Source organism: Lithobates pipiens, unplaced genomic scaffold (assembly GCF_037356315.1).
Source record: "Lithobates pipiens isolate NorthernLeopardFrog02 unplaced genomic scaffold, aLitPip1_a1.2 Scaffold_27, whole genome shotgun sequence".
Lineage (NCBI taxonomy): Eukaryota > Metazoa > Chordata > Amphibia > Anura > Ranidae > Lithobates > Lithobates pipiens.
This window is the reverse complement of record NW_027507788.1, coordinates 12,164,261-12,179,009: the sequence shown is the minus strand read 5'-3', so window position 1 is coordinate 12,179,009 and position 14,749 is coordinate 12,164,261. Positions and strand designations below refer to the sequence as shown.

The window sequence follows — 14,749 nt, the reverse complement described above, 5'->3', positions numbered from 1 at the left end:
ATAATTTTCCTTCAACTTCACAATTATGTGTTACTTTGTGTTGGTCTATCACATAAAATCCCAATAAAATACATTGACGTTTTTGGTTGTAACATGAGAAAATTTGGAAAATCTCAAGGGGTGTGAATACTTTTTCCAGGTAATGTACATACTTCCAAAAGTGAACTTTTTCCAGGAGGTCACTGAACAGACATCTTAGACTTGTTACCCTTTTTTGTCTTTTTCAGACATGTGCACTGCAATTTGTAAAGTGGATGACCCCCCCATTGTTCTGAATCTAAATGAAAACTCAAAACTTCTGAGGACGGATATACGCTGTCCAGACACAGAGGAATATTTGAAGATTGAAACCTGTTTCCAAAATGATTCCTTACTAAAACTGTCATTTAAAAAAGGAGAAGCTGGATCTCTATTCATAGAACACGGCACAGGAAGGGATCACTCCATTTATGTAGATATGAAAAATAAAGGTAAGCAATGGGGCGTTCTATTACCATTATCCATGCATGGTATTGATGATGCTGATCAAACATTGCAAATGAATGACTCAAGGACAGCGAATTTAATTCTTTATCATTTCTTTATTGGTGGGTGTTTTTCCTTGATATACAGACAGATTATCTATAGGTTTGGTTTGTAAAAAGTTTTGGTAAACCATGCATGAAGTTTGAAGTTCACAAACTTTGTGGCCAACCCCATTCACGTCTATGGAGGGTGGTCAACCCTGTTGTTCAATTCTGATTATTTGTAAGGCTAATAAGCAAGATATTGTCAAATAAAAGGCATGAGAAACCAGGCACTGCCATGGGGGGGGGACATAGACCAATGCAAAATGTTACAAAAATTAAACACTATCTCTACCTACACAGAATCAGTGTTGGAAACAGTTCCAACAAACACTGACAATATGGCTGCTGACCAGGATAAAGGCTATGCACTGCATGCTAGGGCGTCCCCTATTTCTGGGGGGAAGCCTGCAAAGATTTTGGCCAAAGTTTGGTGAACCCACCCATACCATGGCAACTGGTGATGCTGATCCAGAGCAGGTGGCATGATGTGATGGGGGGGGGGGGGAACCTCTGGTGTGATGGGGAGGACCTCTGATGTGATGGGAGGACCTCTGATGTGATGGGGGGACCTCTGATGTAATGGAAGAACCTTCTGCTGTGATGGCAGGACCTCTGATGTGATGGAAGAACCTTCTGCTGTGATGGCAGGACCTCTAATGTGATGGGGAGGACCTCTGATGTGATGGGGAGGACCTCTGATGTGATGGGGGGGACCTCTGGTGTGATGGGGAGGACCTCTGATGTGATGGGGGGGACCTCTGGTGTGATGGGGAGGACCTCTGATGTGATGGGGGGGACCTCTGGTGTGATGGGGAGGACCTTTGATGTGATGGCAGGACCTCTAATGTGATGGAAGAACCTTCTACTGTGATGGCAGGACCTCTGATGTGATGCGAGACCTCACCTCTGCTATGACAAGTACACCTCTGATGTGATAGGAGGACCTCGGCTATGATGGGGGACATTTGATGTAATGGGGGGGGGGCCTTGGTTTTGATGAGGGAACCTCTGATATGATGGGGGACTTTGGCTATGGTGAAGGGACTGCTGATGTGATGTGGGGAGCTTGGCTATGACGAGGGGACCTCTGATGTGATGGGAGGAGCTTGGCTATGACGAGGGGACCTCTGATGTGATGGGAGGAGCTTGGCTATGACGAGGGCACCTCTGATGTGATGGGAGGAGCTTGGCTATGATGAGGGGACCTCTGATGTGATGGGAGGAGCTTGGCTATGACGAGGGGACCTCTGATGTGATAGGAGGAGCTTGGCTATGACGAGGGCACCTCTGATGTGATGGGAGGAGCTTGGCTATGACCAAGGGACCTCTGATGTGATGGGAGGAGCTTGGCTATGACGAGGGGACCTCTGATGTGATGGAAGAACCTTCTGCTGTGATGGCAGGACCTCTAATGTGATAGGAGGACCTTGGCTATGATGGGGGACATTTTATGTAACGGGGGGACCTTGGTTTTGATGAGGGGACCTCTGATATGATGGGGGACTTTGGCTATGGTGAAGGGACTGCTGATGTGATGTGGGGAGCTTGGCTATGACGAGGGGACCTCTGATGTGATGGGAGGAGCTTGGCTATGACGAGGGGACCTCTGATGTGATGGGAGGAGCTTGGCTATGACGAGGGGACCTCTGATGTGATGGGAGGAGCTTGGCTATGATGAGGGGACCTCTGATGTGATGGGAGGCGCTTGGCTATGACGAGGGGACCTCTGATGTGATGGGAGGAGCTTGGCTATGACGAGGGGACCTCTGATGTGATGGGAGGAGCTTGGCTATGACGAGGGGACCTCTGATGTGATGGGAGGAGCTTGGCTATGATGAGGGGACCTCTGATGTGATGGGAGGCGCTTGGCTATGACGAGGGGACCTCTGATGTGATAGGAGGAGCTTGGCTATGACGAGGGGACCTCTGATGTGATGGGAGGAGCTTGGCTATGACGAGGGGACCTCTGATGTGATGGGAGGAGCTTGGCTATGACGAGGGGACCTCTGATGTGATGGGAGGAGCTTGGCTATGACGAGGGGACCTCTGATGTGATGGGAGGAGCTTGGCTTTGACAAAGGGGACCTCTGATGTGATAGGAGGAGCTTGGCTTTGACAAAGGGGACCTCTTATGTGTTGGGGGGACCTCGGACATGATGAGGGGACCTCTGCTGTTATGGTGGGACTTCTGATGTGGAGAGGGGACTTCTGACGTGATGAAAGGACCTTCTGCCGTAACTAGGGGACCTTTGATATGAAGAGAGTACCTTCTGCTGTAATTAGGGGACCTTTGCTGTGATGAGAGGACCTTCTGATGTAATGACAGGACCTCTGATATGATGGGGGGCCTCTGACGTGATTGGGGGATTTCGGCTATGTTGAGGGGGCCTCTGATATGATGGGACCTCTGAAATGATCGGAGCACCTCTGGCGTGATGGGATGACCTCTGATGTGAATAGGGATTTCTGATGTGATGGGGGGACCTCTGGTGTGAAGAAGGGTTTCCGACGTGAAGGGGGGCTTCTGAAGTGAAGTTAATTTCTCCAAGGCAGTTACATGCGTTGTCCGAGGCTCAGATTCAATTTTTTTTAAACCAGAGTGCTTTGAGATTTTGCATACTTCTAAAGGGTGCCACAACTGAAAATAGTTGAGAAACGCTGATTTAACTCATGTTTGTTTTTTCAGCATGCTACTCATCCGTGGAGGACCAGGCTGCAACCCCAACACCAAAGCCAGTTGAGCCACAAAATGAAGCCACAAAAGGTACAGTCATTCTTCACAGCCTGAAACATATTGATGAAAAGGCAACTTACTCATGCCTTATGTGCACTTTGGTGTGTACCTCGGTGTATGGTGTTACCAGTACCTACCAGGGTCAGGGATGCATGGTCCACCAACAGCTTAGTGAATAGCCTCACCATCCATTCTGCTAAATGGCCAAGTCTTCTGGGTTGCCATTTTGGCCTGAATTATCCCTGGGCCTTTCACAACCATTCCCAAAGTGGGACCATTGCTAGGAGGGAAGCTTCTACACCAAGACAGCTAAAAGGTTCTCTGAACCCGAATCTAATGCTAAAGAGGCACTCTAACCAAAACCCATCCAATGTATTTAAGACCTCTGCATAAAAGTAACTTTTTAATTTCATCGGTACCATCTATCTAAATATGTCATTGGATACAATTTGTCTTATTATAGGGTGCCCATCATCCGTGAAGGATTGCTTGGTAACCAAGAGACAGAATGTGAATGATCTTTCCAATTTTTCGACAAAATTTACCGGTAAGAGTCCCTCACAATTTGAAATCTGTCCCTCTTGGCTCAGTGGCAGTTTATATTTTCTCCTCTGGCTTATAAGAAGATTATACTCCAAGACATTGGGCTTTTCTTTGTTCTTCTCATTCTGTTAGCTGCCTGACACACCCCCCCCCCCCCCCCCCAGCTCTCAGTGCCTGAAACATGTTAAGATAACAAGAGTATGCAGTAAAAACAAATTCTAATCCACAGGCCTCTCATAGTTACTTACCCACTTTTCAGTTCTGACCCCTGGGATCTACCTCTGGCACACCCATTGACAGTGTGGTTTTGCCCAGAGCCTACCCACAGTCCACCCCAAGCACTTCCACTGAAAGGTTGGTCCCCCCAGACCCCCAGCACTTCCTAGAATGGCCAAACCCTGTCATAATTATGCAGGGACTGCCGATTCATGGTCCCCCCCCCCCCATTAACCATACCAGATGTCTTTGAGTTATTGCTCATGCACAGTAACTGCCGCAGTATAGTGACGGCGGCTGGTCGGCAAGCGGTGAAAAGATGTGGTGCTGGTAGGTAGGAGGAGGAACCAAGGAACACTGCTTGGAGGTGGGTAGGGGGGCGGAGACAAGGTGACTCAGAATTGAAGAGTATCTGCACCTATTTATTGAGAAAAAAAAACATGGGTACAGCAGTTTTTTTCTTTTGGGGGGCTTTCTGGGGAACTTGATTTAAGGGGGGGCTCTCTGGGGACCCTGATGCAAGGGGGAGGCTCTCTGGGGACCCTGATGCAAGGGGGAGGCTCTCTGGGGACACTGATGTAAGGGGGAGGCTCTGTGGGGACCCTGATGCAAGGGGGAGGCTCTCTGGGGACCCTGATGTAAGGGGGGCTCTATGGAGATACATATACACACACACACACATATTATATACATGTATATGCCTGCTTTGACTTTCTTTACTACGCTGCTATGGGCTCTAGCCCCAGATCTTTTGTGGACCTAGCAACGCCCCTGGTCCCCAGAGAGCCTCCCCTCCCCTTAGGAACCCCTGTAGAGACTCTACAGTATGGTCCCCAGATTCGGGGCTATAGCCCCAAAAGCCAACCCCTAGTGAGGCCACTGCCTGGCCATAATACTGATCCAATGGTTTCGGTCATCTAAGGCTTCCCTCAGACTCCACTCACCACATGCTTGTTCCATATTAAATGGTATTGAAGACAGAGAATCAGCATGACAGACAAAAAAATATAATTTTCAAAGCAAGTCATAAATGGCGGCTCACTTATTTCTTCCATCACAGGTTCCCTATAGGGTATAGGCTCCAGCACACATATTTGTAGGTGTATGGTCATACAGCATAAAATAGGCTTGTATTTGCAGAGCCCGGAGCCCCATCTACTGCATAAAATATGCTTGTGTGTGTATATATACGCATTTATACACCATAATCAGGCAGACCTTCCCACCCCCCTGGTTCTAATAGCCCAGTTAAAGAGACGCTAGGGCTGGGTGGGAATTGGTTAAAGCCCAAATCCAAATAAAGTTTTATCCAGTAACACCTGCACCCTCTTTCCTGTAGTATAGAGAAATCTCTAGTGGTCTAACCCTCCTAAAGTCTGTTGAAAATTGTAAGTTTTGCCTGGAGTAGATATTTAAAGATTTACCTGCATCGCCCTCTGCTGGTGAATTGTGATATTGCAGAGTTACTAATGAAGATTTTTCTTGTAATTCTAGGTGTTGGAGGAATGAATATTTTTGGGGGTAAAGGTGCACTTATTCTCATTATTTTTCCACTGGGAGCTTTAATTTTTGTGGTGAAGTATTCAAGGTGAGTCAAATGCTATCACGGCAGATGATGACACAATAATATGCTACCAAATGACAATCAAGTATAGTGCAGACCCCAAGCTGGTCCCATGGTTTTGTCCCAGGTTCTATTCCTTATTGGGTGTACAGCAGCCGGGAATACAGCATTTTCTCTGTCTCTCTACACTCAACAACCGGGCAGCAGAGGTCTCTTTTTTTATGGTGGGGGGGGGGGGATTTATTGGTTGAAGAACTGGGATGGGGAATAGGGTGAGCCTTGGGACTAGTGCAACTTAAACTTAGGAAACTCTCTAGTAAAATTAACGTCTTCAAAGAAGGTCTCTAATATAAGAGGATGTTGACATACATCTACAGGGGGATCCCACACTGGAAACGGCCTTGAGCCAGCAAACTCTGGAACAGTCTCTTACAAAAAAAGGTCAAAACAGCAACAGTCTACCCAGGATCTCTCTCCGGCCTTTACTCACTGTGTCCCTATATACATGAATGACTCCTTCCAGGATCAACTAGACCTTGTACCTTGAGCCTCCTCACCAGATCCCCAGTAGGCTTCACTCCAAGCTGTTCTTCCAGCTTTAGCAGCTGCCCCCCCAGCTATCTCTTAACTAGGGGCTGTATTGAACCACTTGCAGGCCAGTTATGGATGGCCCAGGAGGTTGGACAGCCCCTCCAGGCTGGTTCTCTCTTCGCCAGGCAAAGGACCCTGCTGTTCTAGGTCCTCGGCCATTTATAGACCCCTCAGCCCCCTGCTGGTCACTCTCCCGAGCATGGGATTGGCTGCGGCAGGATAAATATTAATGCTGCCCATTTGGTTACTTCACACCTAAACTCCAGAACAATCGCAGAGGTCTGGAATGTAGGGAGGAGCAACCAAACTGGCAGCATGTAAAAAACTCAAAAAACAGCCAAAAAATAATCAACCTGCCCCACAGCCGTCTTGAGACTCTACCACTTCTTTGCCTAATTTTTGTATCTAAGCCCTTGTACACACGGTCGGAGATATCGACGGAAAATGTCCGATCGGACCGTGTTGTCGGATAATCCGACCGCGTGTGGGCTCCATTGGACTGTTTACGTCGGAATATCTGACCGACAAAGTTTTAGAGCTGGGCTATAAAATTTTCACACAACATGATCCGATCTGACTTTGTCCAATCGTTTGTAGAGAATTCCGATCGGACAAAGTGCCACGCATGCTCAGATCAAATTACGAGACCAAAGCTATTGGCTACTAGCGTGAACGTAGTCCCGCCGTAACGAACGAATGCCATCACGTTCTGAACGATCAGATTTTCCGACAACTTTGTCCGACCGCGTGTATGCAACACCGGTTTCGGACAAAATCCCTCGGAAAAAATCTGACGGATTTTGTTGTCGGAATGTCCGACCGTGTGTACAAGGGCTTAGAGTGTCCAGAAAGTTCCAGCACAGTTGTATATTTGCTTTCCCCTGGGATATTGCCGGGCTCTCTGGAGAGGAATGCAGTTTTATCCAGAAGGATGATTTCTATCCAGGATCAATGGAGATAAACAGCTATGATGTAGGACAGAGAGATATGACTGAAAAGCATTGGAGGAAGCTATAGAGGAAAAAGCAATGAACTTAGCAAAGCATTCAATAGATCTTGTATGATATTGGAATACAATGCTATGAAAAAGCAACATAATATAGCCAAATGACGGAGTTCCGTTGTTTCCAGTGAAGGATACCATTAATACTACATCATACAAATACATTATGGACGATTGTGCTCTTCCACCCTTGTGGGGACAGTTCGGTGAAGACCCTTTCCTGTTCCACCATGACTGTGCCCCTGTGTACAAAGCAAGCTCCATAAAGACATGGTTTAACCAGTTTGGTGTGGAGGAACTTGAATGCCCTACACAGAGCCCTGACCTCTACCCAACTGGATGCCTTTGTGATGAGTTGGAACATAGATTTTGGGGCAAGTTTTCCCAAGAGAGTGAAGGATGGAATAGCCATAAATGATGGAGAAGGGGCAACTCTATATTAATGTCCACCATCCTATTCCCAATGGGATGTTGGACATCCCATTCAGCGCCAGGATGTCCAACGAGATCCTATAGATGTGATAGTCAAGTTTCTACTAATGTTTGGCCAACCAATGTATATACCAGGGATATCCAATTAGCGGACCTCCAGCTGTTGCAGAACTACAAGTCCCATCATGCCTCTGCCTCTTGGTGTCATGCTTGTGGCTGTCAGAGTCTTGCTATGCCTCATGGGACTTGTAGTTCTGCAACAGCTGGAGGTCCGCTAATTACACATCCCTGGTATATACTGTTTAATATAATGTTACATAACAGTTATTAACCACTTCAATACCGGGGGGGGGGGCACTTATACACCTTCCTGCCCAGACCAATTTTCAGCTATCAGCGCTGTCGCAATTTGACTGACAATTGAGCGGTCATGCTACACTATACCCAAACTCAATTTTTATCATTTTGTTCCCACAAATAGAGCTTTCTTTTGGTGGTATTTGATCACCTCTGGGATTTTTATTTTGTGCTAAAAAAAAAAGAGCGAAAAGTTCCAAAACTTTGTAAATAAGTAAGTTTACTCCTTCATTGATGGGCACTGGTGGGGCTGCACTGATGGGCACGGATAAGGCGGCACTAATGGGCACCGATGAGGTGGCACCAATGAAGTGGCACTGATGAGGTGGCACTGATGGGTACTAATATGCGGCACTGATGGGGCACTGATAGGTGGTACTGATATGTAGCACTGATGGGTACACGTAGGGCACTGAAAGGTGGCACAGATAGACACTGATAGGTGGCACGGATGGGCACTGATAGGCGGTATGGATGGGCACTGATAGGTGGCACTGATGTACTGTAATGTATTTTACTGATGGATGCCAATCAGTGCCAAACAATAATGCCTGCCAATCAATGATGCCCATTGTGGGCACTGATTGGCATCCCTGGTGGTCTAGGGTGGAATACCTGGTGGTGATTAGTGGTGGCATCCATGGTGGTCCAGTGTGGGCATCCTAGGGGGGGCTGCGCTGATAAACAATCCTGTCAGAGGAGCAGCCGATCGGCTCTCCTCTACTCGCCGTCTGACAGACGCGAGTGAGGAATAGCCAATCAACGGCTCTTCCTGTTTACATTATGATCAACCGTGATTGGACATGGCTGATCACGTGGTAAAGAGTCTCCATCAGAGACTCTTTACCTAGATCTGAGTTGGGGTGTGTCAGACTGACACACCGCAACAACGATCGCCACGCGATGTGCGCCCCCAGCGACGTCATATGGATATCGCAACCACTTTGCCGATGTCATATCGCTATATGGCGAGCGGCAAGTGGTTAAGCTATGAGCTAAGATTTTATGTTTGGGTCACCAGTAGGGTCAACCCTTCGAAACCCCTTTGGGATGAATTGGAATGCCGATGGCGAGTCAGGTCTTTTAATCCAACATCAAGCCCCGACCTCACAAATGGACACAAATTCCCTGCAGAATCTTGTAGTGAGTCTTCCCAGAAGAATGGAGGATGTTATAGCCACAAAAGGCAGCCAACCCCATAGGCCATGGTTTTGGAATGGGACATCCAGTGAGCTCATAGAGGTGTGATGGTCAGGTGTTCACCAACTTTTGCCTATTGAGTACAAATTGGAGTAAATACAATGTTAGGAGAGAAGGAAAGAGGAACTGTGTTGGGGCTTTTTTGGTGGGAGGAGAAGGGGATGCTAAACCCACTAATCAAATTTCTGTATTCACCAAATCCATTGAAGAACTCAAAAGGTGTTATGGTACACATAAAAATTGCATTTCTGCCCTTTGTCAAAATAGCATCTTCTCACACAACAATACAATAAATGTCAAGATTTAACGAATAAGTCCATGTTTTGCGAAAAAATAAAAAGTAAAAACAAATAATAATTATAATAAATGCACCACATTTGCATAAAAAATGTTAGGTTTGGGGTGGGACGGTGGCCAGCTTGGCACCATCTCACTTGTTACCCCCAATATTGGTGTAACGTAGTATAAAAGGCGGACTTATGCCGCGCACACACGGCCGGACTTTTCGTCAGCAAAGGTCCGACGGAACGAATCCGTCTGACAATTCGATCGTGTGTGTTGGCTCCATCGGACCTTTGCTGTCCAAAAATCTGACTTCAGAAATAGAACATGTTTCAAATTTTTCTGCCGGAACTCTGCCAGACCCAGTTCCTATCGAGAAATCTGCTTCTCTGTATGCTAGCCCGACGGACGAAAACCGACGCTAGGGCAGCTACTGGCTATGAACTTCCTTATTCTAGTCCCGTCGGACTTTGGTGTGATTGTGTATGGCCAAGTCCGTTCATTCAGGAAGTCCATCGGAACTCCACCGAAGGTCCGTCGGGAAGACCGTCTGACCTAGTCTGCCGGAAAGTCCGGTCACGTGTAAGCGGCATTATGCCGCGTACACACGATCGGAATTCTCATTGGAAAAAGCCCTGATGGTTTTCCCGACGGAATTCCGACGGAATTCGGCTCAAGCTGTCTTGCCTACACACGGTCACATCAAATTCTGATCATTTATAACGCGGTGACGTACAACACGTATGACGTGACTAGAAAAAGGAAGTTCAATAGCCAGTAGCCAATAGCGTCTGTCTCGTAGTTGAATCTGAGCATGTGTGATTTTTGGCGTGTCGGAATTGCATACACACGATCGGAATTACCCATAGTAAGTTTTTCCTTCGGGAAAATTGAGAACATGCTATCAATTTTTGTCTGGTGGAAATTCGGACAGCTAAATTCCTATGGAGCATACACACGGACGCGTTTTCCGATGAAAAGCTCTCATCGGTCTTTTTCTGGCCGGAATTCCGATCGTGTGTACGCGGCATTAGCCTTTAACTGCAGTTTATAATGAGTGCCAACACCCAGGCTTGCATTTGATGTTGGATAAGCAGTAAAACATGGAATTTACATTTTGTTTCATATTCCAGACATGTCGGACGGGCCGTAGCCAGTAACAACAATGGAGACGTCGGTGGCCAAGTCTAGCAAGTTAATTTGTTAAAGTCTTCTGATCAAATGTCATTATATCATTCTGTATTCAATTTATATTTTATTTCTTCTGGTATTATTGCTGGCATATACAGTATATGCATCCATATTATATAGCACAAGGGATAGCACAAAATATTTCTTTAGGTGAACTAAGATATGAGAATTGCTTTAATAAATTGATACAACAATTGGCAAAGCATTTGGCGTTTGCCAGTATGGGAGTATAATGGTTAGACTCCCTAGCAAAACCAACGCCAAAGCAATTCTTGGCAGCGATGACCTGTAGACTGGAGAAGTTGCCTTTGTCCTCCCCAATATTAACCAGATCACCCAACCATCACCCAACCATCACCCAACCATCACCCAACCATCACCCAACCATCACCCAACCATCTCACCTTCATATAACCCAGGCCGTTGAAGGGCTTCAGAGACATAAACATGTACTCTCAGCTTAGTGTACATGTTTGTGGAGACATCTACAGTGTGCTTTGCCTGAGGTCTATCAGAACATACCTACGGACAGTATAGTCGGTGTAGGACAACATAGAAAACAGTATTTTGGTAAAAAAAATAATCTAAAATTGAAAACCTAGCACTTTACATTTGATACATCGTATGAAACAAAAAATAGGAACTGCTACACCGCATTTCAATTTGAAGAACAAATTTGGGCAAATATAGTCCCTTTAAGTATTTCTTTAAAAAGTATTAATGTTATAAGAGCAATTGTCCAAAAGAGGTGAGGAAATTGACCAAGTGAGGCTTGTAGTGGCTGTTGAACAGAAGGGAAGCGAGCAGTGGCGTAACTAGAACCTTCAGGGCCCCGATGCAAGAAACCATGAAGGGCCCCCCTGAACCCCAGCCAGGTCCCTTCCTTCCAAGTCCGGCGGTGGAACTCCAGGGCGTGGTCACAGGTATGACCTTTGTGAGCCCTGTAGTTCCACCACTGGTATCAGTATTTTTTTTCTATTATTTTATTTTTTATTTTTAGGTGACCCATTGGGGGACTGTCCCTAGGCAGGATGGGGTCCCCGGCCCCAGAAGATGAGGTCCTTTTCTCCAGGGCATATGAAGTTACTGCCCCCAGGTGAGAAGGGGTCCCTGTCCCCAGGTGAGAAGGGGTCCCTGTCCCCAGGGGAGGTGGGGGTCCCTGTCCCCACGTGAGAAGGGGTTCCTGTCCCCAGGGGGAGATGGAGGGGGTATGTAATGGTGTGTGGGGTCCTCTCACTCACCATGACCAAGCTGTAGGCCACGCACTCATCCATGTTGGCCTGGGCTCCATCCAGTGTGCTGGATGGGCGATCAGCATATCTCCCAGAAAGACCTTTCATCATCTGTGTATGACCGGGGGAGGAGGGGGGCTGGCAGACAAGCCTGCAGTGTCCTCCGGGGGACTCTCATAGGGCTGAACTGCATCTGTGTGCTTAAAGATTGTTTACCCGGGAGAAGTATGCAGTGCAGTGTGGGCCGGACTCAGGGGGGCGGGACTCTGGCTGGGGAGAACAGACATCGGACTGAGTGGCAATGCATGGAGCAGGAGAGGGGTACTCTGAGGAGCCAGCTGAGGACACAGGTCATGCGGGGAATGCACAACTAAAGAGCAGCCAGTGCGATAGTCGAGCATGGAGCTCTCCAGTCACCCGTGTGCATGGTGCACTGGTACCCCTAGCTGCCTATGCTGCTGCCGGCCATATGTAGAGGGGGCTGCATGGGCGGTTGCGGTCGCGACTGCTGCACCCCCTATAGTTACGCCCCTGGAAGCGAGGAATATAGGAAGTAGGCAGTTCAGTATGACATCATGACTTCAAAAGTGTTAAGGATGCTTCCTAATTGTCTATTGAGGTGGCAGGAAGCGGGGGCAGGGACACGGCATGAGATCTGTTAAGGTGTCGTCGCGTTTCAAGATCTTCTTGAAAAGGGAATATTGTGATTGGTAGCCATTGGTTAGTCTAGGAGCCTTCTACATACAGATTGGACTGCCATGTGAAAGTCCTGTTAATTGATTGCAGCATAAACATGTATGTTTGCACTGGTTGAATGTCCACTTTTAAGTTCTGTGTTGGCCTCATTTCAGAAGAACAATAGCAGAACATACCAGGATGGTGACCATCTCAAGTCATTGGATAAGCCTGTAATGTTTTGTGTTCAGGTGGCTTGTGGAAAACCACCAGGAATGAATCCATGGATGGGACCAAGGGAAAATTATAGCCTTTTGTCTTTTTTTATGAATTGGAGGCCAAGCACGTTTTTGGGGTAACAGAACCCCTTTCTTCAGGGTTTGGATTTGCTTGAGGGCCATTGACCCAGCAGTGTAAATTACAGCTGCTATAGCAAACTTTTAGTGTGGACTTGAGTTTCTGTTCTTCGTCTAATGAAATGTTAAGGCAGCAATAGCCACCAATCAAAGAGGTTTGTGGCCTGTGAAGTGAAAATAGCATGTGGCCTATGCTAGGGGAGAGCGAATGGCACTGCAGCATACCATGGCTGTCCCTGATTTGGAGCAATGTCCCTCTGTGCCTCTTTCCCCCCTCATTTGTCCCTCATTTTGGTCTGATCTATATAGACGTATATAAAATGCACTTTTTATCTATCAAAGAAGGGTTTCCCAGTGCCAAACTTTTCATCTGATTTCTAAATTGCTGCATTTGTAAATTCCAAAAGCCAATATAAAGGAAGAGTAGTGGTAAAAAAAAAAGCACTTGTGGGTTTAACTAATCTTGTTTTTTTGTACAATTCTCCTTTAAGGGGTATGAGTGTGCCCTCCTTTAAGGGTGGCCATGGGTGTGCCCTATGCCTGTGTAATGACATATTCGGTGACCCATCGCAGTTTGCTACGGAAGTGGCGTTACGTCGCCGCCATCTTGCTACACCCCACACACATACACAGTAAGGATACACTAAGAAGGGAGAAAGCGGACATTTTGTTACGCCCACTCGAGTTTTGCATTTTACACGTATTTATAACAGTAAAGTGAATTTATATAGTGAAATACAGGACTTAGAACTCCGTCTGACTGGTTAGATGTTGAATTTTAAAAGCAGCGGCATCCCTGCTCGTCTCACAGGTTTACTATTCTCACAGAAGTCTGTTGCTTTTAAAATTCAACATCTAACCAGTCAGACGGAGTTTTAAGTCCTGTATTTCACTATATAAATTCACTTTACTGTTATAAATACGTGTAAAATGCAAAACTTCAGTGGGTGTAACAAGGTGTCCACTTTCTCCCTTCTTAGTGTATCCTTGCTGTGGACGAGTGTGGGGTGTAGCAAGATGGTGGCGGTGATGGAACATCACTTCCGTCGCCGAATATGTCGTTACACCTGCATACTTTTGCATTCCCATCTCAAAAAGTTGGGAGGTATGAGTATACTGTATATGGCACTTTATATAAATTATAAAAAGACTTAAAATGTAACCTAGCAGTTACACAGATCCGTTTTTACAGTTCTCTTGAAAGTTTAATTATTTGATTAGCGTGTATGCCAAGCCAAAAACTTTTTTCTAGTTTTGGATAGAGTGAGGAAGGAAAAGAACTCCAATTGGGTAGTTATAAATATCCATGGGATCCATAATAGAGATTTACTCTACTTTCTTGTCCTGATGATAACGGTTTCCCCCGGAATATCTCCCAACAGGTAAATGGGGAGGAAAAATACCAGGTATTGATGGTCAGAGGGAGGAGAAAATAGGGGACAAGGGGGCACTGGTACTCTGTGGAGGGTGGGGGGGGGGGCACTGGTACTCTGTGGGAGATAATGGGGAGCATTGGTACTCTGTGGGGGGGATGGGGCACTGGTTCTTTGCAGAGGAAGAGGACATTGGTGCCTTATGGGGTAAATGGGGAAAGGTGCTCAATGAGGGGTAAGGGGGGGAGACGACTGGTGATCTTTGGAAGGAAAGGGGGCACAGGTACCCTGTGTTGGAAACGTTGGGCACTAATACACTGTGAGAGGAGAGGGGGAATACTGGTACTTTGTTGGTAGATAGGGGGGGCACACTAATGCTCTGTGGAGAGAAAGGGGGCATTCGCACTCTGTGGGGGGAGAGGGGGCACTGG

General features: G+C 46.8%; 1 protein-coding gene across 1 annotated transcript in view; it reads left to right on the top strand.

Moving 5' to 3' along the window:
- The window catches only part of LOC143933529 (uncharacterized), a 42,878-nt gene extending 30,479 nt beyond the window's left edge, over positions 1 to 12,399 (top strand). Inside the window, exons 9-13 of the mRNA XM_077456441.1 lie at positions 228 to 470; positions 3,256 to 3,333; positions 3,767 to 3,850; positions 5,557 to 5,650; positions 10,625 to 12,399. Of these exons, the coding sequence (XP_077312567.1) occupies positions 228 to 470; positions 3,256 to 3,333; positions 3,767 to 3,850; positions 5,557 to 5,650; positions 10,625 to 10,682 (557 nt within the window). The 3' untranslated portion in view covers positions 10,683 to 12,399. The remainder of the gene's footprint in view (positions 1 to 227; positions 471 to 3,255; positions 3,334 to 3,766; positions 3,851 to 5,556; positions 5,651 to 10,624) is intronic.
- The last annotated feature ends 2,350 nt before the right edge of the window (positions 12,400 to 14,749 follow it).